The sequence below is a fragment of the Felis catus genome, chromosome D1 (genome assembly GCF_018350175.1).
Source record: "Felis catus isolate Fca126 chromosome D1, F.catus_Fca126_mat1.0, whole genome shotgun sequence".
In the NCBI taxonomy this organism is placed as follows: domain Eukaryota; kingdom Metazoa; phylum Chordata; class Mammalia; order Carnivora; family Felidae; genus Felis; species Felis catus.
The window spans coordinates 16215655-16234620 of NC_058377.1; the positions used below are offsets into that span (position 1 = coordinate 16215655).

At 53.5% G+C, this 18966-nt stretch overlaps 2 protein-coding genes across 18 annotated transcripts in view; both read left to right on the forward strand.

Moving 5' to 3' along the window:
- ARCN1 (archain 1) overlaps positions 1-3965 on the forward strand; it is a 26452-nt gene extending 22487 nt beyond the window's left edge. The window contains exons 9-10 of the mRNA XM_003992414.6: positions 293-497; positions 2189-3965. Coding sequence (XP_003992463.1) covers positions 293-497; positions 2189-2278 — 295 coding nt within the window. The 3' untranslated portion in view covers positions 2279-3965. The remainder of the gene's footprint in view (positions 1-292; positions 498-2188) is intronic.
- Positions 3966-6702: 2737 nt separating this feature from the next.
- Positions 6703-18966, forward strand: part of PHLDB1 (pleckstrin homology like domain family B member 1) — a 45991-nt gene continuing 33727 nt past the window's right edge. For 4 of the 17 annotated variants that reach the window (XM_023239162.2, XM_023239166.2, XM_023239165.2 and 1 more), the window contains exons 1-4: positions 10693-10859; positions 13997-14077; positions 14727-14850; positions 15792-15962. In XM_023239162.2, coding sequence (XP_023094930.2) covers positions 10815-10859; positions 13997-14077; positions 14727-14850; positions 15792-15962 — 421 coding nt within the window. In that variant the 5' untranslated portion in view covers positions 10693-10814. Of the gene's footprint in view, positions 6916-7003; positions 7143-7339; positions 7402-8446; positions 8585-8648; positions 9098-10672; positions 10860-13996; positions 14078-14726; positions 14851-15791; positions 15963-18966 lie in introns of those variants that run through there. The other 13 variants (XM_045038379.1, XM_023239163.2, XM_045038380.1 and 10 more) reach the window with 11 other exon arrangements.

The window sequence follows — 18966 nt, forward strand, 5'->3', positions numbered from 1 at the left end:
CTAGCTTCAGATCTGATCCACAAGTTGGAGCAGCCCACAGATATATCTGCCAATTACCCATGGTTGCGTGTATCTATATCTATAAAAGGCAGTGAGTGGGACCCTTTGGCCAAGGTGCTAAGACTGTTTGATCCTTGCAGTTATTAGGGAACCTCGTTTTTTTTTTTTTTTTCCAAGGATCATATAAAGTGGGCAGAATTTGAGGAGCATAATCAAATTCGGGGCTGGTTTTCCTTGGCAGAATTCTTCCAGCTCTGGACAGCTAATGTGACACAGGTGTTTCTCATGACAGATCCGGTGTCGGCGCACCGGTGATTGGCGAGATTGATGGCGAGTATCGACATGACAGTCGACGAAATACCTTGGAGTGGTGCCTGCCAGTGATTGATGCCAAAAATAAGAGTGGCAGCCTCGAATTCAGCATTGCTGGGCAGCCCAATGATTTCTTCCCTGTTCAAGTCTCTTTCATCTCCAAAAGAAACTACTGTAACATACAGGTACCACCTTTTAATAGCACGTAACGGGGAAAGTGGTGGGACAGATGCCAGATAGGCAGCATGGGATCAAAAATCAGAAAAGTTGGGTGCCTGCCTGGCTGGCTTAGTCAGTAGAGCGTGCGACTGTTGATCTTGGGGTTGTGAGTTCAAGTCTTACATTGGACCTAGAACTTACGTTTAAAAAAAAAAATCAGAAGAGCTGGTATTACTGCAGATTACATTATTGACTCTCGTTGAATGGTCTTGGTCAAATTCTTCTCCTGTTTTAACTCAGTTTTCCTCTCTAGATTGGACAAGGTCAAGGAATTGAATATGAATATATATAAAAGTATTTATGGATTGTGCACGATTTAGATCTCTTAGTTTCCTGCTTTTCTAAATAATCTCATATATTTTTAAACCTTTTACCAAAACATGCAACCCAAGGTTTTCTTATCCCTTTTATATGCCACTCAGTTTGAACGCAAGGAAGGAAAGTTTATTTGGAAGGCAAAATTACTTCCTCTCAAAAGTGATTCTAATACAAATGGATACAATATTTGGATTTTTTGTGTTACTGCATCCCTTCATTAGTACAGATAATCATCAACCAATTCTGTTACCAACTTTGCCCTTTAGATAGGCAAAGCAAAGGAAATTTGCGAGCTGTTTCTTTAGATCGTTATTTTTAACTCCTTGTTACTCCAGTTTTTGAAGTTGCATTACAAGGGCCCGGTTCATATTGTCATTGTTCCCTCTGACTTGGTGATTTGCTTGTTATTGTGGCACTATCTTATCTTCCCAGATGGTCTCTGGCTCTCCTCTAAGTATTTGGGAGATTACAGTTTCCTTCCTGTGCTGGATCATTTTAAAAAGCAGTTCTCTCTCCACTCTTAATATAGGCATAAGGCTATCAATATTGGGAGCATGTGGTTGAACCCAAGACATTAAATAGAAATGGTACATTTTCAGGCCTCCTGACTGGCTCAGTCGGAGGAGGAGCACGCGACTCTTGATTTTGGGGTCGTGAGTTTGAGCTCCACGCTGGGTATCGAGATTATACTTAAATTAAAACAAAAAAACAACAACAAAACAACTTAAAAAAAAAAAAAAAGATACATTTTCCTGTTTGGGAACTTTTGAAAAACTTCATTAGAAAATATGAATCAGTGGTTCAGGCATCATGTTGATGTCATTACAGGCACTATTGTTACAGGTAATTCATTAAACTAGACATTTATAATTAAAAGGAAAAGACGAGATGTCACAGAAGGACACAGCCATGTCTAGAAGATACGTGTGATAGAGCCACTTACACTTTGACAGCAAGTCAAGCAAATAAAGTTGAAGAGTTAGAATTTTGCATTTGGGGTCAAAATATTAATTGATCAACCTGATAAAATGTCTGTGAACTTCATAGGTTTTATGGGGCAGGACCTGGGTAATGGCCACTCATTCTAGATCTTTTACTTGATAACCACTCACTCTAATCTCATCCCATCAGTTGTCTTTTCTGTGTGGGAAGCCGGTTAATCATGTCAGTGGGGAAGGGTGCCGCTGTGAGATCCAATTGTGAATTGAACTTTGTTAGTATTTTTGAGTTACTTTTAATGCTGCTTTAAGGGAATTTGATCCATTCTGTCCTGAGAATTTAGTCGGCACCTTGGAGACTTGCCCTCCTGCTTTACCTTATTCTTTGTTTGTTTCCCTAGGTTACCAAAGTGACCCAGGTAGATGGAAACAGCCCTGTAAGGTTTTCCACAGAGACCACTTTCCTAGTGGATAAGTATGAAATCCTGTAATACCAAGGAGAGGGAACCAGAAAGGAAAAATTTCAAATTAATAAAGAAGAAGCCAACAGTGGCTGAAGAGTTTTTTCCAAATCTACAAGCCATTGGAGACCCTTTTTTTCTGGTACAATGCACGATTCTCTGCGCGCAAGGACCCTCAACTCACCCTCAGTGTTTAAGTGTCACAGAGACGTTCTTTGGCAAAGAAAGACACAAACATAAAGGGAAAGGCTGCTGATTTCTTTGGCAGATTTCACTGGCCAGCAGGAAAGCACGCTCTCCAGAGAATACCCCCAGTTTAACAGCTTCTCTGCCTTCACCTCAGTCGTTGCTCCTTTGTTTTAATCCCTGAATATAGTTACATTTCGTACTTTGTTTAAAAAGTTTTCTTTCACATTTTATTTTTATTTTTTTCCCTCTTTTTCTCTTCACATTTTGATCTTTCAGACTCTTTAACCCTCATTTTTTTCTTTCTGTACATTCAATCAAGTGCTGGGATCATCTGTATATAGGCATTATATTCGGCACTCTTGGAAACAGTTGATCTAACCAATTCTCGATCTTCAGGCTATTCAGGCGAACTGCTTAAGGGGTATGAGGTCTAGAAGTTAAAAGATGAGGACGTCCTTTGTCATTTTCCTATATCCACTCATCCCTCCGTTCCTCTGCCAAGTTGTTTTCCTTCCAGTCCTGTCCCTCCAGTTTAGAACAGTACTGTGAAGCCTACCTGTGTCACTATTACAGATAGCTGAGAAGCACCTTTCAAATGGCATAGCCCCGCTTCAAGATGCCTGAGAGGAGAATGGTTATGTCCGGTTAGGGATTTCACATCCACAGGTAATCATGTCTGCTGCTGGTGCTACCCAAGCTTCTAGTTCTTTACATTTTGAGTACTTCAGCTAAAACGTGAGAGCTCATGGTCTTTGTGATCTACTCACATTGCCTCGATTTCACCACCTCCTTCCTCTTGGCTGTTCTGTGCGTTACCCGGTCCTTTCCAACTCTCCCTGTCTGTGAAATCCTTCCTTTTCCTCCCTTGAGCCTTTTCTCTTGCGTGTCCTCGTGCCCATCTCACCCATTACTCTTGCAGTGAAGAAGACTCCATCAGCCAGCGCCACTTGGGCTTTTTAACCCAGTATTGCACTTCGTATGCTGGCTGAGCTGCTGGGCTGTAGCCCCAGGAAGGGGGCGAGGTGGGTGACTAGGTGACCTGCTGCGCTTCCAGCTGGCTGGAGAGTACCACTCCCACTGGGGACAACATCTGGCCTCCCCTGCAAAGAGTGTGCTGTCCTCGAAGCAGAGCAGCCACACACAGATGGCCATGGATGGAATTGATTGCCAAAGAAATTTCTGGCCTTTCCCTTTCCCTTAACTGCATCAGGGAAGAATCCTTATCTCTGGCTTGGTTTCCACACGAGGTTTTTCTGAGGAAGGGGACTGGGACAAGAAATCTGTCATGTAGTTAAATAGGCAAGAAATCTTATTAATCCAGTTTTGTTTGAAAAAGTTGCTTGTCCATACAATTTTTTTAAAGCTGTTTAGTTTCACAACTTTTTTTTTTTTTTCTGAAATTACTTTTGGGGTAATATTTAAAATGAAAGACGTTTTGTAACCCTGTAAAATACATAGGGAATATAACATTCCAGTGTACACAAAGAAGGAAGATTCTTGAATCAAATAAAGAGTATTATAAAATGAATGTTTATTAGACTCTTGACTCTCTCATACTTTGGTGTCTGCTTGCTGATTCGAGATGATGTAACAGGATCTAAGTTTAAAAATTAATGATATGTTTTTTTTAAGAGAAAATAATCTCTATCTGAGGGTATTCATTGCCTTCCCGCATATTAACAGGTATTGTGCCACCTCGTGTATTTTTCTACATTTGAGCGCACACACATACACATGCACTCCTGATGGTGGAGCTTTTGAATTTGATGTTACTTACGGACTTTTGGTCTTAATTTTGTCAGGGGCAGTTGTAGAGTCAGAGACAGGAGGCTCCATCTTTAAAGAAGAACAATGGTTGGGGGCACCTGCGTGGCTCAGTCAGTTGAGCGTCAGACTTTGGCTCAGGTCATGATCTCATGGTTCGTGGGTTCACGTCCGGCCTTGTGCTGACAGCGTGGAGCCTGCTTTAGATTCTCTGTCTCCGTCTCTCTTTGCCCCTCCCCTGCTCATGTGCTGTGTCTCTCAAAAGTAAATTCACATTAAAAAAAATTGAAATATTAAACATTCCTAATTAAAACAAAAAAAGAACAATCATTGGTGAGTATTCTCTTCCCCATCAGAAAAACAGTGGTAAGACCTAAGTGATCCAGGGGTGAGTGATGAATGCTTTGGGAGTTTTGATAATTCCTTCAGAAAAGTCTTCATTCTTTCTTTTTATTTAACTTAGAAAACTATTGAATGTCAGCGGATTCTTTGGAAGACAAATTATTCTCTAATGAGTAATTAGTGTCTGGGAATGACAGAGTTTTATCTTCACGGTGAAAGGCAAGATTCTGGATTTTTTTTTCCCCTTAAGAGAAATCCCAAGTATCTGGTCTGTGTTGCTGAAGTGTGGCTTGGCTCTCAGCCTGTAACCTTAATCGGGTGAAGCACACCAAACCCCTGTCACACCCCCTGACTGGCAGCTAATCCCTCCACGGCATCAAGTGGACTCTTTTGTTGGCCTCTTGTGAAGGAGACTAACAAACTAATTAGACCTGACTGAGCATTCTGTTTAATGTAGGAGGTTTGTGGTTCCTGCTTTGAATTAATTAATTCCACATAGAGGAGGTAGGGAACACACCTCTGTGGTCAGGAATTCCTTTTAAGAAAGATCTGTAATTCATCTACTCAGTAGTTTCAAACCTCCAAGTCTTCCAACCCATGCATCTCAGACACAGGAAGTTTTACCCTCCAATTAATGTGAAGTTGTTCGCACTGTGTAGGATCTGAGAGATTTCCAGGGTTGGTACAGAATAGGCTTTTTAAAAAAGTTCATGTCTGGTCTGGCTCGTCGGAGGAGGAAAATAGAACAGAAAAAGGTCCCCCCATCCTCAAGATTAAAGTCTAACCAGAAGCAATGGCTGTACCTACTTACAAAGCCTTTTTGTCCTAAGGTGGACAAGTGTTAACTACAGCTAGTGATACTCAGCATGGGTCTCAGTGAGGGTTGGGAACAGGGTTCTGGAGTAGGCTTCAGAACAATCTCTCAAAGCAAAAACTCAGAATTAACTCTCCTTTACCATGCACATCTCACTGCAACCCCTCTCCCTCCGTTTCCTCTTCTTGCCCCTTTGGTAAATATTGCACCTATCGAGCTTTGAAACTCCAAGAAGATCCACCAGTAATTGGTCGCTGTACATCGCTCTTACGTAAACTTTGACAGCATTTCTACAAGTGTCAGTCTCCCACCTTAACCCCTGGGAGTTGAGTGGTTTACACGGAGGCAAACCTTTAGGAAGATTATATTACCTTTCCAAACCGAGCTCTTGCCTACTCTCCCACACAAAAGGTCAAGCAACCAGGCAATTGTTAGAAGTTTGGGTCATTTCCCACTCCTGGCCCTCCCCCCACCCCAACAGGTTTTTTGTTTTTTGTTTTTTTGTTTTTTTTTTTTTGTTTTTTTTGCCTTGCTGTTCATAGGGCAGGGGCTAAGTGGTTATTTAGGGCTTAGTCCAATTCTAGAAAGCTCCCACAAGCGTGTGTACGCTGTGATCGGGTTGATAGCCAAACAGGCTAGTTGAAAAAGGCATTCCAATTTCAAGGCAATGAGGGAAATGGAAACAGGTTTTGTTTCTTCTTCTTCTGCCCAAATGAATGCTTGTTCTTTTCAATTCAGGGGAAGGTCCTGAGCTGTGGATGTGGACAAGGCCAGTACCCCACCCCCACCCGGCCCCATTGCCCACTCTGCTTTGATGCATCTTAGCTCGAGGTATCCCTGCTGCCACACCTACACTAATGATGCCTGAGTTCGGGATCCACAGCAACCAGAAAGGATGGCTTGAGCAAGTGTGAATCTACAGGGTTTGCCTGCCGTAATGAGCAAAACCCCCTCCTTCTGGAGCTGGAGGGAGCACATTTGAAGTGACAGAGGTGGGAAATGCGTCTAGGCAAAGGCGGGAGGGGTGTGGAAATCCACCCCTGACGCTCCAAGCCAAGTGCAGAGGGCCTTCACAAATCCGCTCTTCCTTCCACACCCAGCCTTTGCCCTCTCCCCCTGCTTCCACTTCGGAAAGTCTGAAGCAAGCTTGGAAAGCTGTTTTCTGCTTTCTTCTCCTCTCTTCCTCCCCCTTTCCTGAGCTCCCAGCTGCTCGACCTCTTGCGTAATTGTGAGCGAGCACGGAGTTTTTTGATGGGCTCCAGATGTGCAGCGGGTGGGGGTGGAGGGTGGGGGCGGTAGGTCTGTAGTCCCCTGAGTGCTCTAACTGTGGGAACACAGGGCCTCAACACAGCAGGACTGAGGACACACTGCACTGAGCCTTCGTCCTGGGGTCAGCTGGTCCTCGGGCTGGGAGGGCAGAGCGGAGTGGGGTGCTGTTTTAACCCCCTGCCTCAGCATCAGCTGCCTCGTGGCAGGCTCAGTCATCCCCTGAAATTCCTCCTGACCCAGGCGGTGAAGATGATCTAGGACTTGTGGAGCTATGTGCAAAGACCCCGAGGTACCCCAGTCAGAACCCCTTCCCTCTAATGCTGGGATTTGGCACATAGGATACAATAGTTTCAGTTTGTTTCTTTTTCTTTTACCAGGATAGTCGGAAAATTACTGTTGTGATCTGCTTCCTGAAAGATGGCCAGAGTCAAAATACTTTCCTGGGCCTCAAACAGTATGAAGAGAGGGGGAAAAAAAAGGAGCAACCCTCTACCCTCCAAATCCTGAGGCTTCCTGGTACCATGATGCATGCTGGAGCCTTGCTTGCTTGACCTCTGTTAGCCACAGCTGGTAACAGCAAAGTGTCTTTCCCCTCCCCCCTCTCATCCATTGCCTGGCTCCAGTCAGCCCCAGCCTCCAGCTGTGGGGGGGGGGGGGGGGGGGCTGCTAACGCTGGTCCTGTCAATGAGTGACCAAAGATTCCTGCACTTCAGCCTCCTGCTGCTCCCGGGTTACAGAAAAAGGGCACCAACTAAAGCCACTGAATCAGAACAAGGTATGTTCATCCCAAAGAGGGTGAATTATTTTCTGCTATCTGCCCCCGCTGGAAGACTTGGGGGCTTTTTACTCCCTTGTTCAGAGAGGAAGAGTCTCAGGGATCCCTCTAGGGCAAGGTAAAAGACGCTCAGTCTAGCTGAGTTCAGCTCCCTAGGGCCTCCCAAGTCAGTCCCCCGGGGCAAGAGCTGGCTTTGCAAGGTAAGGATCCACTGTCAGCGTTGAATTTCGGGGCGGGGGTTGAGATGACGAATGACTTCAACCAGGCTCAGTTTCTAGACTCAGGTTTTTAGTGCCTCCTTTTCCTCCTTCTTAAGCCCCTACTCCTAGAGAGACCCAAACTGCTATAGGATGGTGGGCTCAATTGTCTGCCTGTAGCTTGCCTCGCCATCGTAAAGCAGCAGGTTGTGGTAGGGTGGAGCTACCTGGATGGGGGCAGGATGATAATTCAGTTCAGGTTTGCACTTTATGGTTTGCATGGCACTTTAACATGTCTTATACCTATCCTTAGAAAAATCTGTGGAGCCGGATGTGCAGGGTTATCAACCCCATTTACAACTCTTCATGGTAGGGCCGGGGATAGGGTGAAGAGGAGGGGTGACCGGAGGTAAACCTGGGTCCCCTCAGCAGACGTTTTCTGGAGATACTGACTAGGCTGGGGGGCTGCGACCAGGAGGTTCACGGGAGCCATGGAGGACTCAGGCATCTAAGGTTAAAAAAATAAATAAAAGCGGGCGGGGGCAGAGAGTGAGAGATTGTTAACAACACCCTTTCAGAAGAGCCTTAAGGCCCACGGGTGGAGGGTCTGGGGGAGTCCGGAGGGGAGGGGAGGAAGGCGGAGGTGTGTGTGTGTGTGTGTGTGTTTGATGGTAGTGGAGAGCCCAGCTGCAGAGAGGAACAAAGCGGGTGCTGTGCAGGCGGGGTGGGGAGTAGGGGGGGGAGGTGCTGCTATGGGAAAGGGTGGGTGGGGGGACCTTGGGCTCCAGCTCCACAAGGGCGTCTTCTCTGGCTGGCCAGGCGGACGGGACGGGGGACGGGGGCGGGGACTGGGGGGGGGCGGGACCCGCTCGCTCTCCTCCCACTCAGCGGGCTCCCAAGGAAAAGCAACAGTGTCCTCCAGAGCCTGAGGCCGCGGCGGGCTTAGCCAGGCGAAGGAACCGGTGTCCCACTCTCCCCCCCGCGAGGTAAGGACTCGCTCTCCCACTAGGCCCGTGGGTCTCGCCGGCTGCGCGGCTGGGACTGGATAAGGGGAAGTCCCAGGGCCTGGCGGGAGCCCCCAGATCAGCTCTGGGCCGGGAAGTTCAGAAGAAACCGTGGGGGAGGTGGGGGCGCCCCAGGTGAGTGCGGGAGGCCTAAAGGGGCTTTGTGGGGAGCCGGCTCCGCTGTTTTTCTGCGAGCTGCTTGCTTTTGCCCTCGCCAGCCGCCGTCCGCACAGCCGCCAGAGGGGGCTCTCGCTCCCTTCCCCGGTAGGGACGCTGGTCGTTGCCCCCTCCGAACTCTCTCGTGGGCACCCAGACGGCCGGGCGGACACTCGCGGGGTCTGGTCCGCCCGCGCCGCACACCGCCCACTCTCCGGCCGACGGCAGGACTGAGAGCACCGCACCGGGGAGCGGGCTCCCCTGGGCCACCTCCGCTCCTGTCCCGGGCCGGCCCGCCCTGATGGATGAGGAGTGTGTGCGGGGTCCGACCCGGAGGCGGTGGGTATCGGGGAGGGACTCTGGGATGTGTTCAGCAGGCGGGAGGCACGTCCGGGGCCTCCCGAGCCCTCCTCCGAGGCCCCGCATCTTTAGGAGTCCAAGAGGCCAGATGGGGCTCCCTAGGGCAGTGAGTTCCAGGTTCTTGCCACGCCCGCGCGGTCCGGATTCGAATCCCTAACGGAGTTCCCCGAGGCGGGGGGCTGAGCCAGTCATCCGGGTTCCTCCGGGATGGGGAAGTGCGGGCGGGCGGGGGCGGCGGGGCCTGGGAGGGGCCGCCCGGCGCGGGGTTGCCGAGGCGCCCGCAGACGCTTCCGCCGGGGCTGGCGCGAGTGGGGGCTCGGCCGGGGGACCGCGCGGCCCGGCGGGGGACCCAGGGCGCCGGGGCGGGGCTGCATTCTGGGCCCGTTAGCTCAGCGGTCCCGGAGGCTCCCGGGCTGACTCATCGGACCGCTCACACACAAACACGCGCTGCCCACCACGTCAGGCGTCCCACGCGGCAGACCCGCACCGCGCCCCACCCCGCATCACCCACGCGCCCAGCCGCCGCGCGCGCAGCCCGGGTCTCGGCCACCGTTGCGCGTGTGGCAGCCCGGCGCACGCCTGGCCGTCAGCCCGCAGTCCACACGCACTGCACACGCAGCACTCCTGAGCCCGCCGTTCACTCCGGCAACCCGTCGCTCTCACGCAGTTCCCGCCTGCACAAGTACCTCCTCGCGCACGCACATCTCGCCGCTCACACTCGCAGTCCCGCGTTCACACTCTCTCCTCCCGTGCACACGCAGCACCCCCCCCCCCACTTCCCGCAGCTGCCCCGCGGGGAGCGGGCGGTGTCGGAGGGGCCGCCCCTTTCCCCGGCCGCGCAAACAAGCGGCTCCTTCTCCCTGCCCGGCCAAAGAAAGGCCGCTTGTCCGGCGTCCGCGGCGGGCGGGGCGGCCCAACACTGTGGCCTTGTCCCACCTGGCGGCCCCGGGCAGGGCAGGCCGAGGGCCAGCGAGGAGCCGCGCCCTGGCGGCCGTCCCACCCGCCCGCAACCTCGCAGAGCGGCGCTTTCCAGCACCCCCATACCCCCCACCCTCCATGAGAACCAGAGCCCCACTCCACACTCCCGCCTCTCGTCTGTGACCGCCTGCAATCCCGCCCCAACTTTTGGGCCCCGGCCTGCCCTCAGTCTCCCCTTTACCTTCCCCTCCCCCGTCTCCCCGCCCCCTCGGTTTCCCCCTCCACTGCCCTCTGTACCTTCTAGGGCTGTCCCTGGCCGTCGTTCCCTTTACTCGACGACCTCCCTGTCCTCAGTCTCATCTCCTTCTTTGTCCCCCAGTCCCTCCCCCTCGCTGTCCTTCCGTCTCCCTCCAGCTCTGCGTCCCCCGGGCTGTTCCCCCAACTTCTTGCCTTCCTGTCCATCTCCCCAGCTCTCATTTTTCTTCATCGCTCAGTCTCCGTCTTTCATCCCCCCCCACCCCCATCCTTGCGTCTCCCCTTCCCCACCCAGTCCTGCCACGGACTCCTCATTTCCCCCTCCTCAAGTTCTCTCCGCCCCGGTCTTTTCACACTCCACCCCTGCCCCCACCCACCAGGCTCCCAGCCTCAGTTTCCTTCCCGTCCCGACTCCTTCCCCTGCCGGCGGCCCTTCCTCGAAGGCGGATGTGCGTCGGGAAAGCGAAGGCGGCGGCGGGCGGAGAGGGTCCCAGCTCGGCCCCGAAGGCCTCGGGACGCGGCCATGCGACGCCCGGGGCGAGGCCTCGGCTGGCCCCCCGGGCCACAGGTGAGGGCTGGAGCGGCCCCCCGGGACCCCGGGGAGCTCCCGAGCAGGGCGCCGCGGAGGGCCCGGCTAGCGCTCAGGGAGTAGCCCGGGACCTTTTGCCCGCGGGCCTGATTTGGAGCTTGGACTTCCTCTAGTGCCTGTTGGTTGCAGATCTTTTCGGCCCTTCCTCGGACTTCCTTTCGCTCTAGTTCGGGTGCCGAGACCCCCGAGCCGTGACTCTGGACACCCACTCGGAGGAGAGGGCTGGGGACTGGCTACTCCCTCAGGGTCCGTGAGCCCGCGCGTCCGCGTTGGGCAAGGAAGCCGGAGGGGCCGGGCCTGAGCAGGGTCACCTGCGGGAGCCCGGGCCTCGCCCGCCACGGGGTCCTCCTTGTTGCACGGCAGCTTCCGGCTCCCAGGCCTCTGCCCCCGCTGCGTCCCGGGAGGTGCGGGAGAGCTGTAGAGAGCCCGGGCTGACCGCGGCGCCTTCTTCGAGTCCCTCCTTCCCAGAAGCCGGCCTCGAGCCGCAGGGGCCTTTTTTTGGCAGTGGGACCGGGCGGGGCGCTCCGAGTGGGTAATTACTGCCCGGGGTAGTGGGCAGCTCTGTCCACGGAAGCGGGTTGAGCGGTGGGGGCGCCCCGGGCGCAGCGCCGCTTCGCCTTCCCGGCCCGGGGTGGGGTCCGAGGAGAGGGCGCCCCCAGGTGGCGGCTCCCCGCGCCGCGGCGCAGCCCAGCCCCTTTGTCAAAGCGCCGCCTGGGTGCCGCTGGGACGCGTTGGTCTGGTGTCTTTCCACTTCACCTGGATTAGGTTTCCGAGCTGGGGCCACAGCCTCGAACCTGCTGATCTCTACATCTTTTCTTATCTTCTCGGTCCCTCCCTACACTTCTCCCTTTATCTCTCCCTCTCCTTTCGCTTTATTATTCCGCTCTCTCCTCTAATCACTCTTGTTCGCCATCAACCTTATTCCTTTACAGTCTTTATCTCTACTTGAAATTCTTTGGTGTAAATAAATGAACACATCCCCAGCCGCCTAACTGGGTGATAGTGGCGAATTTGAAAGATGAAAAAACGGAGGCAGTTTTATTGAGGTATATTTCATAACATCCCTTAATGCAAGTGTACCTTTCAATGACTTTTAGAGTATATTTACAGAGCTGGGCAGCCATCATCACAATTTAGTTTAAGAACAGTTCCATCACCCCAAAAAGCAATCTCGTGCCCATTTATAGTCACTCCTCATTCTACCCTTAGCCACAGGCAAGCACTAATCCAGGCAATCTTTTTTTTAAATCAGTATTCTACTTTTTATAGAGAATGACTTGACACTTAGAGAATTTAAGTAACTTGTCCAAGATCTCACAGCTAATAACTAATAAAGTCAGGGTTAGAATTTAAGGCTCTTGCATCCCAGTCTGAACCTCTTTTCACTAAAGGATGATGTCTTTCCTTCACCGTTATTTATTTTTTATTTTTTACATCCCTCCCCGCCCCCCGCTTTTATGTAAACTCTCCATTCCCAACCCACTCTCACCTCTCTTCCGCAGAGAACACGGAGGGATTTCCCTAAGTGGAAGGAAATCCACTGACCCTGACCCTGGAAATTCTTCCCCATGGCCAGATCTCCTGAGGAGATGCCAGGCCAGCTTGGTGCCTGGTGTAGGTTAATGGCCTTTGCCTTCTCTCTTCCCAGGCAGAGTTGGGGTGGGCCCCAGGCACTATTCCGGTCTCTCTTCCGCCAGCTTGGGTGGAAATGGTGACGGACATGATGCCGTCCAGGTCCGGAAGGGTGGAAGCTGGGAGGGTAAAATTAGTAACCCTATGGCTGAGGCCCTTGGCTCCCCCTGCCAGGGCAGGGTCGGACACTCCTTGGAATGCTGGGCTTCTGCCCCCACTTCCTCTCCAAGTCACCTGGTCCTGGTCAAGAGGCGGAAGAGAAAGTGGAGGGAAACCCTGCCTTCCTGGGTCTCCCTCCTACCTTCAGCCACAGTCTCAGTTTTCCCCAGTAACGTTTCAGCAGCAAATGGGACCTTTTTCGCACCTTAGCCAGATGATCAGGGGATGGGCACGGGGCACACATTAGAAACCAAAGGTCCCACACATTTCTCCGGCACCAAAATTGTGAGCCAGGGAGAAAGGGGTGGGTGGGTGGGAAGAGTTCTCATTCTAGCCCTGGAATCTACTTTACCCTTGGTTCTAAGGATCTAAGCCTCCTACAACACCAGATCAAGTTAAGAACCTTAGAAAACTGTGTTCTGGGCATTCGTCACCACTGAGGGTTTTTGTTTGTTTGTTTTTTCTGAATGTCTGGGGGTGAGATTGCTTTCTGGGGAAGAGGAGTTGAAATATATAGGTGACAGGAAGTGTTGAGTTTTTCCTGTTGTGTCTCCTTTAAGAAAACACCCTGCTGAGGGGTGCCTGGATGACTCAGTTGGTGAAGCTTTGGACTCTTGGTTCTGGCTCAGGTCATGATCTCATGGTTGGCGAGTTCAAGCCTCGCATCTGGCTCTCTGCTCTCAGCACTGTGGAGCATGCTTTGGATCCTCTGTCTCTGCCTGTCCCCTCCCCCTCAGAAACAAATAAACATGGAAGGAAGGAAGGAAGGAAGGAAGGAAGGAAGGAAGGAAGGAAGGAAGGAAGGAAGAAAGAAAGAAAATACTCTGCGGGGACTCCTGGTGGGGGAAGGAGACAAAGGGAGAGGAGGAGAGGGGAAGGTGGGGTGGGGGATGGTGCTCCTACTCAGCCCTGCTGGGGGTCCTCTGGCTACCAGTGTCCCTTGGAGAGTGAGTTCCTTGGGCCTGGCTTCCCTCATTGAGGTAGATTTTCCCCACTCTGGCTCCAGACATCTAAGGGTCCTCTACTGCCAAGGCCTGGCTTCTGGGTGTCAGAGGCTAGAAAGCATAGAAATATAGGCTGGGCCCTCTTAGGGTTCTTTGCGCTCATGGTCAAGGGTCAGGACTGGCGTGGTGAGGTTGAAGATGTGGCACTGTCTTTCCCCCAGGAAGCTCCTGAGCTGCCTCCGCTTTTTCTTCGGCACTAACTTGCAATGAACGATGGTAGCAGGTGCTGCCCCGCCCTAAGAACCTGGCCAACAGAGCCTGCTCCTTTCCCTCTCTTCCCCTGGCCTCCCCACCTACACCTGTTCTCCACCGTGTCCCCAGGAGCTCTGGAGCCCCAGGACCATGGACGCTCTTAATAGGAACCAGGTGGGCCCTGGATGCAAGACCCAAGCAATGGTCAAGGTGAGTGGGGTCGGGGCCAAGGGGCAAGAGGGCTGTTGGAGGGAATGGGTTCCGTTGCTCTACCCACCCGTGGCCCCAGCCCAGGGATGAGGACAGCAGCTCCTCTCTGCCCTTCCCCAGGTGCCAAGCCTATTAACAGCTAAGTCTTTATCTGAATCAGGTTAATTGGTTCACCCAGAAAATACCCTTTGGAAGTCAGGAAGCATTTTACAGATTGACCCCGGGCTGTGTCCCTCCTGGATCCGTGGCCCTGCCCTCTATTGTGATTTAGTTTCAAGAGGCAAGCGTTAGCCAAGTAGATCGCCACAGACAAGCGTACAGGGGCAAGTCTTCATCGGCCCTCCTCTGCAGCACCCCCTTCTCCTACCCTGCTCTCCTTACTTTCTCCTTGTTTCTGTCTTAATAGACAAAGGGGACAGTTAAGCCAAGACTCGAGATAAATCCAGTGGGACGAGTGAGTGGCCTAGATTCAGATCTAATTGCAGTTTAGTGTAATAATGCTCCGTGCAAGATCTTGTGCTAAGCCTTTCGACACCCTCAGAGCCCTTTGGAGAGGGCCAGTCCTGGAGAGAGTGTCAGTGTGACTGGGACCAGGGTCTGAGGCCTGAAGTCTCTAATGATGCTCATCCCCCACCCCTACTACCTGCAGAAAGGGCCCTTGGACCTGATCGAGACAGGCAAAGGGCTGAAGGTGCAAACGGACAAACCCCATCTGGTGAGCCTGGGCAGTGGGCGACTCAGCACAGCTATCACCCTTCTGCCGCTGGAGGAAGGTGAGTCTGGAGGGGCGGTCCACCTGCCACCCCCCACATCCTTATAGACATTCCACCAGGTGTCCTCAGTGTTTGCCTCTCCCAAATGTGAGGCCATGCTACCGAACCCCACCAGCGTGTGTCCCTTGTCTTGGCCTTCTCGGACTGCCTGCCTTCTTTGGTGGATAATCTGGCTCCATGATTGGGATTAAAGATCAGTTTAGAAACAAGGAGGAGAGCACTGAAACAGGAGAGAACGTTGCTCTTAGCAACCAGCGTGGCCAGGAAGAGAGCCCCCCTCCCCCACCCCCGCCCTCCCCGTTCCAGGGCAGTGCCTGGCATGCGAGAAGCTACCTGTGGAGAATGGAGGGATGGGAGTGGGGGCAGACCTCCCAAGATAAGGCCCTGGCACAGCCCCCTTCACCGCCTCGCTGCAGCTTCTGCCGGTCCTCTCTGCACTTGTTGCCTGGGTGATACTACATTCCCCACATTCTCCAAATACCGGTCCCAGGGGCTCTGCCAGGGGGAGCTGTTCAGGCTGCAGCAGGGAGGGGAGAGGGGAGTGTAGGGGGTGGGGGCAAGGGTTGCAGGTGCAGAAAGGAGGGAGAGAAGACGGAGAGATGGCACATTTGGAGGAAAAGAAGGGGAAGCTTGGTGAAGGAGAAGGATTTGGAGGGACTAAAGGAACGTCTGCAGAAAAGAAGTTCCCCTTCTCTGTGGAGCCTGGATCCTCTGTGCCCTCCCATCTCTGAGCCAGAGTTTCCTCTGCCTGACCCAGAGCTCCTACCACTGGCTGTGTCCATCGGGCTCAGGGGCCCAAAAGGGGTGGCCAGCGGTAGGGTAGGCGGCGATCCTTTGTGAAGTAGGAGGTCCAACTGTATTTCCTTTGTCACCCTCCTTGCCCCATCCCTGCCTCCTCGACCTGGACAAGCCCTCTGACTCAGTTTGCCTTCTGTCTTCAGGGAAGACCGTGATTGGCTCTGCGGCCAGGGACATCTCCCTGCAGGGTCCGGGCTTGGCTCCAGAGCACTGCTACATTGAGAACCTGCGGGGCACCCTCACCCTCTACCCGTGTGGCAATGCCTGCAGTATCGACGGGCTCCCTGTCCGGCAGCCCACCCGGCTCACTCAGGGTAAGCTTTGGCGCCCCCAACCAGAGGTGGTCTCTGTTTAAGAGCCGGGGTGCTGGAGAGGTGCCGGTGCCCCGGGGAAGCCTGCTGTGGTGGTTGCCATGGTAACTGCCTGAGTGGCCACACAGAGGGTGGGGTGCTTAGGTGCCTCTGGATGTGCCTAAACAACATCCCAAACCCCTCTAGCATCCAGATCTGTCTTCAGCCTGCTTTTCTTCTCTGGTCGTCCCCAGCTTGCCTCTCCACACCTGGTCGGGGGAGGGGAGCAGAGGTTCTGATCACTGCCTCCAAAGGGCAGGGGGACTCCCCGAAACAGAGGTCAGTGGGGATTGTTAGAGGACTGCGGTGTGCAGCAGTGGGCGGAACAATGGCATTGTTTCCTGATGCCGAGAGGGAGATGTTCTGAGAAGATGGGAGAGGGGGGCAGAGGAGGACAGTCCCCCCCCCCGATGGGGATGGAGCAAAGGTGGAACGTGAAGGCAAAAAATCAAAGGACGTGCTCACTCCTGTTAAAATGCTGTTGACGGTAGCTTTTGGGTCATGAATATGGTTACCACCCTGCTTCCCAAAGCAGCAGGCCATTCTGTTGTGTTAGGTAGCTCTGAAAACCGGGCCCCCAGTTACCATGGTGACCGGGCAGTTGAGGGGTTGGCCCAGGTGGCACTTTGACAGACCAGGTGTGTTTGCCCTGGGCATCAATTTATACAATGAGTCATCACCTTAGGGGAATGAGGAAAGCAGATTTGGGGTAGGGGGTAGAGGCCGTGAGGATGGGAGCTTTGGGCCCAGCCTCGCTCCGAGCAGCACTTAGGTCCTGGCATTGTTTTCTGGGGACTCTCGCCTCTTACCGGCCGGCAGCTCCCTCGAAGTGGGAATCCCACTCATTCCTTTGTTTCCCTCTCTCCTTGTGTTCGCATCCCTTAGGGTCTCTTTAGATGCTCTTCCCTTCACAGCTGACCCAGGAGACCTGACCTTGCCCGGTTCCTTTCTTCCTGCCCTTGCGAGTATGAGGGGCACACCTGACTTCAGGGAAGCAGGTCCCCCAGTAGCAGGCCCTTGCCTCCTCCGAGGCCTTCAAGTTGTCTCACTCCAGATGAGAGGAGGCACCCCCATAAATTGGGACCTTGGCTATGATGCCGTCTGGCTCCCGACAGTCCCGTTAAATCCCAAAGAGGACAGCTTCCCCAAGATTCGGGTGTGTGGAAGTGAGACAGTAGAGCAGGAAGGAGAGGGAAAGCTAGAGAGAGAGCCCAGCCCTGACTCCCTCAGCCCCAGAGCCCCCGTATCCATGGGCAAGAAAAGCCCTCCCCGCGTGTTGTGAGCAGGGCCGAGGAACGGGTGCCCTGTAGGCCCCTCTTGCTCTGTCTTCCCAGAGCATCACTTAGCTCCCTGAGAAGAGGGAGGGCCTGGGTCAAGATGGAACTCTTAGGCATTTCCTGTGGCCCCGGTGACCCCTAAGTCTTCCCCAGCCCAAAGCCCACTCTGCCAAGTATGCACCCTCCCACTCGCTTCTGACCCTAAACCCCTTCCCTCTCGCTCCCTCCCACACCCATAGCCTTCTTGTCTGGGCTCGCCTGTCTCAGGAGCTTGGCAGCCTGGGGAGGGGTAGGCAGAGGCACAAAGGAACGGGTGTTCTTCTCCCTAGCACTCCCCCTCCCCTGGGCTCCGGGAGCTGAGGGTTTCCTTGTCTCATCTCTGGAGCAAGGCACCAAGCCCAGCCCTGCCTGGCCCCACTCCGGACATTCTTGGGAGTGCGTTTCCCTGGAAACTGGGTGGCTGGGGGGGGGGGGGTGCATGTGCTATCTCTGTGTGTCTGTGTGACTGGAGTGTGTTTATATATCTCCGGATGTGTTTGTGACTCTGGGCTTGTGTATCTCTGTTTGTGTCTTTCCTTGTGTTTATGGATCAGAGTGTTCAAGTGGGGGACAGGGGTGAACTCAGGACTGATGGTCCCGAAGTGTCCGTGTGTGCACTCCTCGGTGTATTTGAGAACTCGTTGGCCCCGTGCCTGTCTGTGGGCATATGCGCAAGAGGATCATTTTCCCTGTCTTGTTCCCCTGATAGAGCCTTGTAGAGGGGACCCTCCTCTTGGAAAAACAGAGGGCTACCCTACAAGTAACAAACAAGGAGCCTGTTCTGGCTGGGCCAGGCTTTACTTAGATGCATCATTCTGGGCACTGTGCCCAGCCATAGGCAACTTGGAGAGGCACACGTCATGATGAGTAGAGATGGCAGTGACAGGCTCTTCCAGCAGGACGATGCCTGGGCCAGGGGAGGACGGGGAGGGGTGGGGGGGCCCACAGAGAGCACATGCTGGCCTTTTGCTAAAGCTGTGGACACGGGAGCATGAAGTGAGGGAGCCGAGCAAGAGCCTGATTCCGCCTCCATACCCGGGTGTTCTGGCCCATCTCACGTTGCCCTCTTCTCTACAGAGCAAGAGGCAGGGCTGGGAATGCGACCAAGGAAATAAGGAGGAATCTCAATCTGGGTCTAGGCTGCCCCACCCTGGGACCACAGTGCCAGACCACATGAAAGATCCGGGAGGGGACTAACTAGGGGAGGACCCAGAAAGCCACACAGCTCAGGGCCCAGGCTGTCTAGACTGTAGGTCCCCATCCGCTCCCAGCCTCCGCTGCCAGCCCTGTCTCCACGTCCCTGTCCCTCCCTAAGCCCCTCATTGATGGGTAGAGGCTTGCATGATGGCCAGCAGGGGGCGCTCCCTGCCACGTGACTGGGGTCTGGGATTCCTGGGCTATCCAGCTATCTCCCTGTGGGATCCCAGACACAGAGCCTCTTCCTCTCCCATCCAGTTATCAGTTATTCCTTCTGTAAAATGGGAGTGAAGCTTCCAACTGTCCTCTGTTGTAAGATAAAGGTCTTGACTAATAAAGCTCAAAGGAGGGAGAGAAAAAGCAAAGGCTCCTAGCTCCTCACTTCTTTGTGCCTGCCTCCTGCCCTATTTCTCACTGGCGGGCATCCTCCGTGTCTGTCTGGGTCTGTCCAGCTG